At 34.8% G+C, this 9,801-nt stretch overlaps 1 protein-coding gene across 1 annotated transcript in view; it reads left to right on the plus strand.

Annotated features, from left to right (window-relative positions):
• Positions 1–1,462, plus strand: part of LOC111405317 (probable aspartyl aminopeptidase) — a 7,350-nt gene extending 5,888 nt beyond the window's left edge. Inside the window, exons 9-11 of the mRNA XM_023034143.1 lie at positions 53–127; positions 209–349; positions 1,025–1,462. Coding sequence (XP_022889911.1) covers positions 53–127; positions 209–349; positions 1,025–1,246 — 438 coding nt within the window. The 3' untranslated portion in view covers positions 1,247–1,462. The remainder of the gene's footprint in view (positions 1–52; positions 128–208; positions 350–1,024) is intronic.
• Positions 1,463–9,801: the final 8,339 nt, after the last annotated feature.

A 9,801-nucleotide genomic window follows, 5' to 3' on the forward strand; every position in this document is an offset into this window, starting at 1 on the left:
GTCTCTCTCTCAAAGTTTGCTGTTATCTCTTGTCAATTTGAATGTCATGCAGTTGCTACCAAAAGCAATTCAGAGGAGTTTCCTAGTCTCAGCTGACATGGCTCATGCCTTGCATCCTAATTACATGGTATGCGAAATGCTGTGAGCTGTTTTTGGGATTCTGTATTGATTATCTTCTGCATTATGATGATTTATTTTTGTTTATCAGGATAGGCATGAAGAAAATCATCAACCTAGAATGCATAGTGGGCTGGTCATTAAGCACAATGCAAATCAACGATATGCAACCAATGCAGTTACTTCCTTTGTATTCCGGGAGATAGCAACCAAGCACGGTCTTCCTATACAGGTTGGGGATAGTAAAAGTTTTTTTTTTAAAAACTGTTTTGATAACAATATAATAAATTGGTCCAGCAAATATCACTAGATGAAAGTGTCCTAGTTTTTTTCTTATAGCATCCAAAGATGATTCTATCTGCTAACGAGCTTACAATACACAAACGTGAAACTGACTTGAGGGTCAGAAACAGTGTTAGTTACCCAGTAGTGTTATTTCACTTTAGTCTCCGAACTCTTCCTTTTTGTTTTTGTTTTTTTTTTTTTTAAAATTAGTCACCTCATGTTCTTTTTGTTAACTGTTAGGTAATCTGTCTACCTCGATATGTTAAATAATTGAAAATTCTAACGTGGCATGAAAATCCAACTGCATATTTTTTATCGTCCTGTGAGAAAATTGCATTTTTCTGGTCTAGTAGTGCTTTGCAATGTGCTTTCTTAAGCTAACAGAAAAATAGTAGCATATACATAGGTCGGTTTTAGTTTCAACTGATGCTCTATCCTCAGATAAATTTCAGATGGTCATCACTAATTTCTTGAACAGTAAAAGCAAGCAAGATAGCGATCAGTCATCTAAGAGAAAAAGAGAGAGAGAGTTTTTTTTTTTTGGTCGCATCACGTGCATTATACTCAGAATTGGGATTTTGTAGTGAAATAATTATAATTTTGATGGAAATTCAAATCGTAGGATTTTGTGGTTCGGAACGACATGCCCTGTGGTTCAACCATCGGTCCCATTTTGGCAAGTGGTGTAGGCATCCGCACGGTTGACGTTGGAGCTCCTCAGTTGTCAATGCACAGTATTAGAGAAATGTGTGCAGTTGATGATGTTGAGCATTCGTATGAGCACTTCAAGGCATTTTTTGAAGAGTTCTCGCATTTGGATGCAAAAATTACTGTGGACATCTAGGATTTGTTAAGAATGTGCACTTTCTTTAGTAATGTCGTATTTGCATTGTAGTTTGGATGAAATCTAACTGTTTCTTAAGTTAATAGATTGGATTTTCAAGTCATGTAAATAATTGAAATGCTGTTGACCTTCTAGGACACGTTTGGAAGATCCATCAGCACTTTGCTTCCTTCCCTTATGTTTATGAATCATTTGATCATGCATATCAAACTTGAATTGACTCCATCTCATTTCTTCGAATATGTTATAAAGAAGAGGAACCCGAAAGGCAGATTCAAGGATTACCCACATTTAGGAAGAGAAATGGGAGGCTATAGATTAAGAGCTCTACTGAAATTATGAATTATGCAGCTGCGCAGGGAGCACAAAGCGAACTATTCTTTCGCCTTTTACTAAAGAATACCGCTTGCTCTTTGCAAATATAACGGTATACGCTTATTTTTGGAGGAGTCTGTCCTGATGGGGATTGCCTCCAACCAATTCTCGTTAGTAGTTCCAATGTTTTTTCTGAAAGATTTTAAAACAATAGTCTCAAGAATCAATTTAATCCGTAAAGCAATTTTAAATTGTAAGTCTTGATACTAAAATTGGAAAACAATATAGTAAATTTTGACTAAATCGCCGCTTATTAAGTTGCAAAATTGGTTGTGTTTAATCTGGAATGGGTGTTGAAGGGCAGCACTTTTGCTTTTATCATTGTTGTTACTCTTGTTTTTGGATTCATTTGCTCACTTGAATTGACTCTCGTCCCCTGTCTCTGATTTTGTATGTTAAGAAGAGGAACCCGAAATGCAGATTAATAGATTAGTTTCTCCACGTGATATAATACGAAGCCAGCGACTTTGGTCGAACAAGGTAATGGGTTTTAGGTACGGGATCAAGAAATTGGCTCCAGCTCATATCCTTGAGTTTGTTTGTTAAGAAGAGGAGCCCAATAGACAAATTCACAGATAAGTAATAAGTTGAGTTTCAACGTGATAAATGTAGAGTCAATAATTTTAGTTGTGCAAGATAACAAGTCTTAGCGAGAATCAATCGAGGCCTTGCAAACAAATTCTCAAAATCATAATGGATTAATAACTACACAATTTTCAAATCTAGAAGGGCTATCGAATCTTAATGAGCAAATTGGTGGTGATCAACTGTTTGCTTTGCTCAAGAGTCTAGACCTTCTTCCCTTACTTGCAAAGTTGTGGGTCTCACCCAACAGCAATGAAATCCACTAGTTTTTTCAACTTTTCTGACATCGAAAAATTTAAGGATAAAAGATAAAGCGCATTTCTAGTTGCCAATGAAATTGATAGTAAAACCTCCAATCTATTCTGAAATGGTGGCCGAAAACTTCGCTATCCCGAAACTATATTCTGAGTATTAGATCTCTGTCCATGTTACATAATGGCGAAAGATACGATATTTTATTTAGTCCCAATCCCACATCGTTTACTGAGTATTGGGATGAGAGAACGAGAGGCTAGTAAATAGGTGGCCCAGTATTATGACAGACCATGCAGCCGTGCAGTGAGCACAGAGCGAACTATTCTTTCGCCTTTTACTAAAGAATACCGTGTGCTCGTTGCAAATAGCGGCATACACCAATTTTTGGAGGGGCTTTCCCGGTAGGGATTGTCCCAACCAATTCTAGTTTTAAGTGTCTTGGCTTCACAAAATAATATGTGAAAGATTTAGCCTTCTTGACTTTAAGCAATATCTTATCTTATGAGTCAATTTAATTTGTAATGCAATTTTTAATTGTAAGTAACTAAATCTTGATATTAGTTGGGTTTGTTGTTTGACTGCAATTTGTTTCATCTTTTTATGAGATGAATCTCATGCTGATATATGCTAAATTCAGGTTTATAGATTTTTGCTGATATGTAGCAAATTGGTGGTTTAAATTTTGATTATATATTTGATATCTTCAAAATTCATTTTTGCATCTTCATTTAATTATCGATGGATCTAAATTTAAATTTTGCTCCATTAGGAAGAGATCTAAATTCACTACCCTCTTGTGGATGTAATTTACATCTTTCTTTACATTTTCTATTGGAAAATGTAATTTTCATTTTCTCTTCGTTCTTTTCCTTGAGGGAAGCATCAGAGAATTCAATGATGAGTGTGTGTTTGGTTTAAGATTTTAGTTAATAATGTGTGTGTGTTTGGTTTAAGATTTTAGTTTTATTCTTGTTTTTAATATTATTTCTAATCACTGGTAAAAAGATAAGAGTCACATTTTACGTGTCAATACTGGCAACAATGAAATTTATAGCAAAAAGAAAATCCGTCGACTTTAAATATTGTGAGGGTTCGAGTCACTCTATCCCCAAAAAGGCTAATTTGACTCTCCAAAATATTTATCCTATCCCTTTTTCATTTAGCAGTTCCAAATTCCTTATCTTCTCATTCACTCTATAAACGTATTTGAGCGTAAATGATTGTCTTCTTACATGTGATATATATTCACACGCATCCAAATTAAGCAAAGGAATCCCTATTTGAATGAGCTACAGTCAATTCCAGTATTATATACGTCATTAGTCCGATCCTTTGTAGGAAATACCCGTAATAACAAACTTGCGAAATTGATCTTTGTTTATCATAAAGAAGATTCATCGTTCATAAACATACAGCAAAATTCAATAGTACATTCAAGCTTTTATTTGAAAGAGAGCTATAATGAGTTGCCAAGAAGCTAATTTAACCGTTAATCGCCTTTTAGCAAAAATTTTATCAAGGGCAAATGGAAGTAGCAGTCACTAACCTTGAGCTCGAGGACGTAGTTATCCGATAAAAAGACCTACCGGTCAAATTTGAACAATGAAAATAGATGGCGAGTGCCTAATCAAATTGATCAGGTCATGTAGGAACGACGCAATTACCAGGGGCGCGCTCTTCCAGTGAGCTAATTGCCCGTCGTGCGAGCCTCCCATTGGGGGCCGCTATGCCAAAAGCGAGAAAACCTTCATTCCTCTCTTTCCTTTTTTCGCCCCCATGTTGCCATCTTTTTTTTGTTTTGTGGAATTAACCTTTCTTATGGAAAGAAATTATGTTCAAGTAAGCGCAAATATGTCATGATTACAGGAGTCCATCCATCACGTTTAAAAAAGAATTCGTTTTCATATTAATAATAAAATTTTGAATAATAGAAAAAAAAAGTAAAGAAGTATATTTTTTACTCTATCCCTCTTTTATCTCTACAAAATAAAGTAAGTGGATTTGACCTATTGAATTATGACTTTATCCGCTATTCTGATATTAAAATTCGATAGAGATGAAATTGGAATTGGAACAAGTGGACCCCCTTAAATTTATTTCTGGAATCATAAGATAAAAAATATATTTTTGATCAATTATTAGTAACAATTTGAGTATTTAAAGTAGTGATGAAGCCCGTCAATAAAATGGGTCCTATAGAAAGCCCATCTATTTCTAATCTCCAATGGAAAAGATCTTCGAAAAGAGGATTTTTATGATCCACTAAAGAATCAAAAACTTATTCAAATGTTCTTGCTATTCTATATTTCCTTATGACATTTTTCTTTTTTGCAGATTTTACTCTTACCTTCATTTTGTGTTAGTGAAAGGTTCCTAACATTTCATAAATATGTACTTACTATCTGGACGTAAACTGTTCAAAACATCGTCAGTTGACCGGGAAAATTCCTTGATTTATTTGCTACCACGACGGTTTTATTGGATGTTGATACCTTTTTTTGGACGATTTTATTAGATGTTTGATTCCTTAATTTTCCAAGTGGACTGACAGTGTTTTGGACAATTTCCGTCCAAATGGACCTCGGCTGCATAAATCGATACCCAAAACTCCCATTAAAAAAAAAAAAAATAGAACCCTCCCTCGTGTACAAAATTTGGTAGCACCCCCACGTTGATAGAAGTATATAAACGGAAATTAATTCTAACTCCCACACGAGGAAAAAAGGTAAAAGGTCCCTACAAAAAAACAATCCTATTTGACCATATTAAAAAAGAAGTTGAAAAACACCTAACATAAAATCATAACCCAGAATTTTAACTGCAGCAATGTTATCTGATAAAAAAAAATCAAGAACATTTTGACTAATAAATTGGGCAGAGGCCGCGCGAACGCAGGCCCCCACTACCACAAATTATGACGTAGGCTCGACCTCTTGGGCCGACCTTAGGCAGGCACCCCTCCTAAGTGCAATAGAAGTCACCAACCTAGGCCATGGGCCTTGATGATCACCCATTGACCCCGTCCAGGTAAGTATGTAATAAGTTTCCACTTGGTCTTCTTTTATAATACTCCTCAACCCCTCTCGTTTCTTGATCTTCTGATGTGGGATTCTGAAGACATTATAGTGCATTACCATCAAATATCTAGTGTTCTCCTACATTACATTACTTTTTGGTTCTCAATTCCAAGAATTTACCACAATATAATTTAAAACTTTATATATTTTATTTTTTGGTTAAAGGAATACAGAAATTTTAGGATATATTGAAAATAAAATTGGAGATTTCACCTAATGCAGGCAAAGGTTATACTCTTGAATCATCTTCTTGTACGCTTTGTTTCTTATGTTTCCTGTTAGGTTTAAACTTTAAATCCATCATATTCTAGTGATGCTTTTATTAATTCAAATTTTTATCATAATTGGATTTAACTTTTCTTGGCTTATGAGAGATTAAGTTCATATATAGCAGATAAACAGAGGTGTAAGTACATAAAGGTTAGACTTATGGATTCAGATATTCTGATAATTCTAAGAAAAATTATAGACAATCATCTTTCACAGAGCGGCTTCGATTCAGAGTAATATCGACCCATTTTGAATGGAGAAGATTCGTTCCATGAGATCACACAATGTGGGTCATCATGCTTGTCAGTTTTGAAAGAAACAATGGACTGTAATGATCTTAATTGCGTCTTGCTAATCTAATACTCGACCTGTGTGCTCAATCCAAAAATGACAAATGAAATAAAAGAGGAAGACCAAAATAATTAGGTTCTAAATCCAAATTCTAGATGTGAAAAGTCTGCATCCAATCTCCTGATTTCATTTTCTGACTTGTTTTGCTCTTTATTATGTGCCTCAGAAACTAGCTGCCAAATGCAAATTCTGAAAAGCTCCTCCCAAGATATTCCAGCAAAATATCTTCCAAGCAAGGTTTGTGAAATTTATTTCAAACCATCGAGGAATGGATAATGGAAGACAGATACAAGGCAGAAAACATTCAGACGGTTTTCCAGGAACATTAGCAGCACCGTTCCATTGCTCCAGTACTCGTCTGCCTCTCAACCATAACAGGTTTACTATGATATGGAAAACAACGACCTGTCCAAATTTTAGCACATTCGGTTGAACAATAATAACTCAGTACTCACCGAAGACTCAGATTTCCCTCCAAATGATCGCGAAGGCATGCCTGTCTCGAGCATTTTTTCTCTCTTTTAAATGGAACCAACAGCTAAACACAATACGAAGTAATAAGTGAAAGGCAAAAAGAATGGATTGTGTTGCTAATCATAAACGATGCTCCCAATGAGGTCCACGTCTCATGCTTATACACACGTGGCATTGTTCAACGGAAACAAATCACAGGAGTCAACATCCGAGGCCGTTGAATTAAATGCCGATGTCGTTTTTACTAGAAATAGCCAAAGCGGTCCTGACCTTACGCGTCCGAGGTGGTTTTACTCCTTGCTTCCGGGGTCCTAAACAATCAGAAAGGGTCTGATAAGCGTATCTCTGGAGTTGATTGATGTGATGTGTCCAAATGTCAAGGATGTCAGCCTAAGGCTATAGGGTGGTTGATCTTTTGTAAAAAATCTATCAATATAATTAATGTGAGTTAGAGTCGATGTGACGCCAAGAGCTAGCAAATCAGGCCACGAGGATCGGATCCAACAGTAACCACGTCGGCCTGATCACTATAAATAAGCACTTGTATCATGAGGAGATAAATATTTTCAATCAAGAAAAGAGGATAACATATTGTCCACTGTTTATCTTCTTATTCTTCCACAAATATATGTATTTACAATCAATATACTACAAGAACATGTTCACGCATATACTATCTTCTAACGACACTTGTTGACCATTTTCGAAGGTCAACAAAATGGACTCCTTTTGTTGGTGATTTGTAAAGCCTGAGATCGTTAGTTGTTCGACCTAATTTGCTACCAAGGCAAAATTCTAACAATGGACTGATTTTGTTGGTGATTTGTAAAGCCTAAGATCGTCAGTTGCTCGACTTAATTTGCTGCCAAGGCAAAATTCTCACAATGTTCTTGATGAAGTGAGCGAAGTTTTCTATCTTCTGGGTCATTTAAAGTACAATTCGTTTCAAGCTATGTTTAGATAAAAACTGTAGGTATTATACAATTGTTGGGATTAAAATTTATCCAAGTTATTAGGGGATCAAAATAAACAGAACAAATTATTAGGACCCAAATACACAAGAAAAACAGTAATTTTCTTGATGAAAATTAAGAACAAAGAAAACAGTTATGAATCTAAACTCTCCTCAAGGTAGAGAGAAGCCAAGAACAAACCCCGTCAATGGATTTATAGTTCGGTTACAACCGTATGCGAAGGTAGCACAGCCTAGTAATAAAATAGGCTCAAATTAAAGCCCAACTCAGAAAATATAAAAAAAATCATTTTGTACTAACAGATTGGGCAGGGGCCGCGCGAACGCAGGCCCCCACTACCACAAATTACGACGTAGGCTCGACCACTTGGGCCGACCTTAGGCGGGCACCCCACCTAAGTGCAATGGAAGTCACCAACCTAGGCCATGGGCCTTCTTGATCACCCATTGACCCCGTCCAGGTAAGTATATAAAATGAGCCCACTTGGTCTTCTTTTATAATACTCCATAACTTCTCTTGTTACTCTCTCTTTCAATGTGGGATTATAAAAAACCTTCTAACCGTGTTACAATCCTTTCTGCTACTTTCTTTCTGCTGCGAACTAGGGTTCTTCAGGAGTTTTTGTTCTTGCTTTTTATCTTTTTCGTAATTTCAGCAGTTCAAAATCTATGAATGTTGGATCTATCAATGAACTAAAATGAATAGCGAAAAAATAATTTACATAGTTGATCCTAAATTTATTGGACCTTGAATAAAGTTGAGCCACTTCAAGATAAATTCACGGGGAAGTGGTGCCAAGTTGAAGGACCGTCACTTGGCCTATTAAAATTTCTCTAGGAATGATAGGCCAAGGAAAAAGTTGAGCTTCTTCTTCTTCTTGTTATTGAACCATTTCGGCTTATTGTTATTGTTATTGAATGTTTCTGAAGTGGGTTTGAGCCCTATTTTTGGAGAAAATGATTTTTTGTAATAATGGTTTTTTAAAGAATGTGTACTTAAAAAGTGAGAAAAAAATTGAATTTACATGTAAAAATATTTTATGGAAGAATACGTAGTAGAAAGTGAATTTTGAAAAAAAAAAAAAGGGAAGGGGTACTAAAACAACGGCTTAGTAGAATATTCTATTTTGTGGGACATATTTCATTTGTCTCGGTGGGGAAATAGGATAATTCATTCCAACATTGGTTCCTGTTAATTGTGAACATCAAATCCATCGTGCTTTTAACTGATTTGGATTATACTAATGACTTTTTAGTATTATTAACTAGACAATGTTGGATATTATTAAAAAAAGAGAAAATCGAAGATCCCTCAATGGACTAAGATGCTAGGAGCATGCCTAAGCTTAATAAGTAAAATTTACTTTTAGCATTTCATTTTCATTCACGTTTAACTAATTCAATTTATTTCTCTCGTTAGTAAAAAGTTACTCATAAGCAAACGATTAAAACTTATGTTACTACAAAATGTAAAGAACTTAAGCTCACTTATCTACTCACAAGTAAGCAATTTAAACTTCACCAAACATGCTCGGTTGAATCTAATTTATAACAGGGCACAAAATATATAGTGAAAGTTCATTGAGATATTGACAAAATTGCAAAAAATGATTAACTTCAACTACCCACTTTAATGATCAGAACAAAGAAAAGTTCAGCGACAAAATTGGTATTTAGAAATTGTTTGAGCCCCATTTTGGGACGAAAAAGATATTTTTTAATAGTTTATTGATGAAACATGTATGATTAATTAAAAAAAAATTAAATTTACATGTAATATTATTTTATTGAAAAATGTATAATAAAAAATAATGTTAAAAAATGCATTTTCTTCTAAAGAATGAGGGTCAAACAAGGGCTTAAGTTAGCAATTGTACTATATGTACATAATTATTTAATAATGACATATAAACATGATGTGATAATATATGATTTAATCAAAAAAATTTCAATCAAATTCTTTTTTGACACCTCATCGGAACCAATATGTAAAAGTTGCATTATTCATAAGTAAAAGTTCAGTGACCACTAGTGATTTTAACCCAATATAAACAAACATACAGATACGAGAGCAACCAGCCGTTTATAAAAAATGTAAGCAACTATAATGTTAGCAAACCAATAAATAAAGCCATTGGAAAGCCGCTGTCAACAATTATTTTCTATCTTGTCTAAACATCTCAACACTGGATGTT

Source organism: Olea europaea, chromosome 12, assembly GCF_002742605.1.
Source record: "Olea europaea var. sylvestris chromosome 12, O_europaea_v1, whole genome shotgun sequence".
Lineage (NCBI taxonomy): Eukaryota > Viridiplantae > Streptophyta > Magnoliopsida > Lamiales > Oleaceae > Olea > Olea europaea.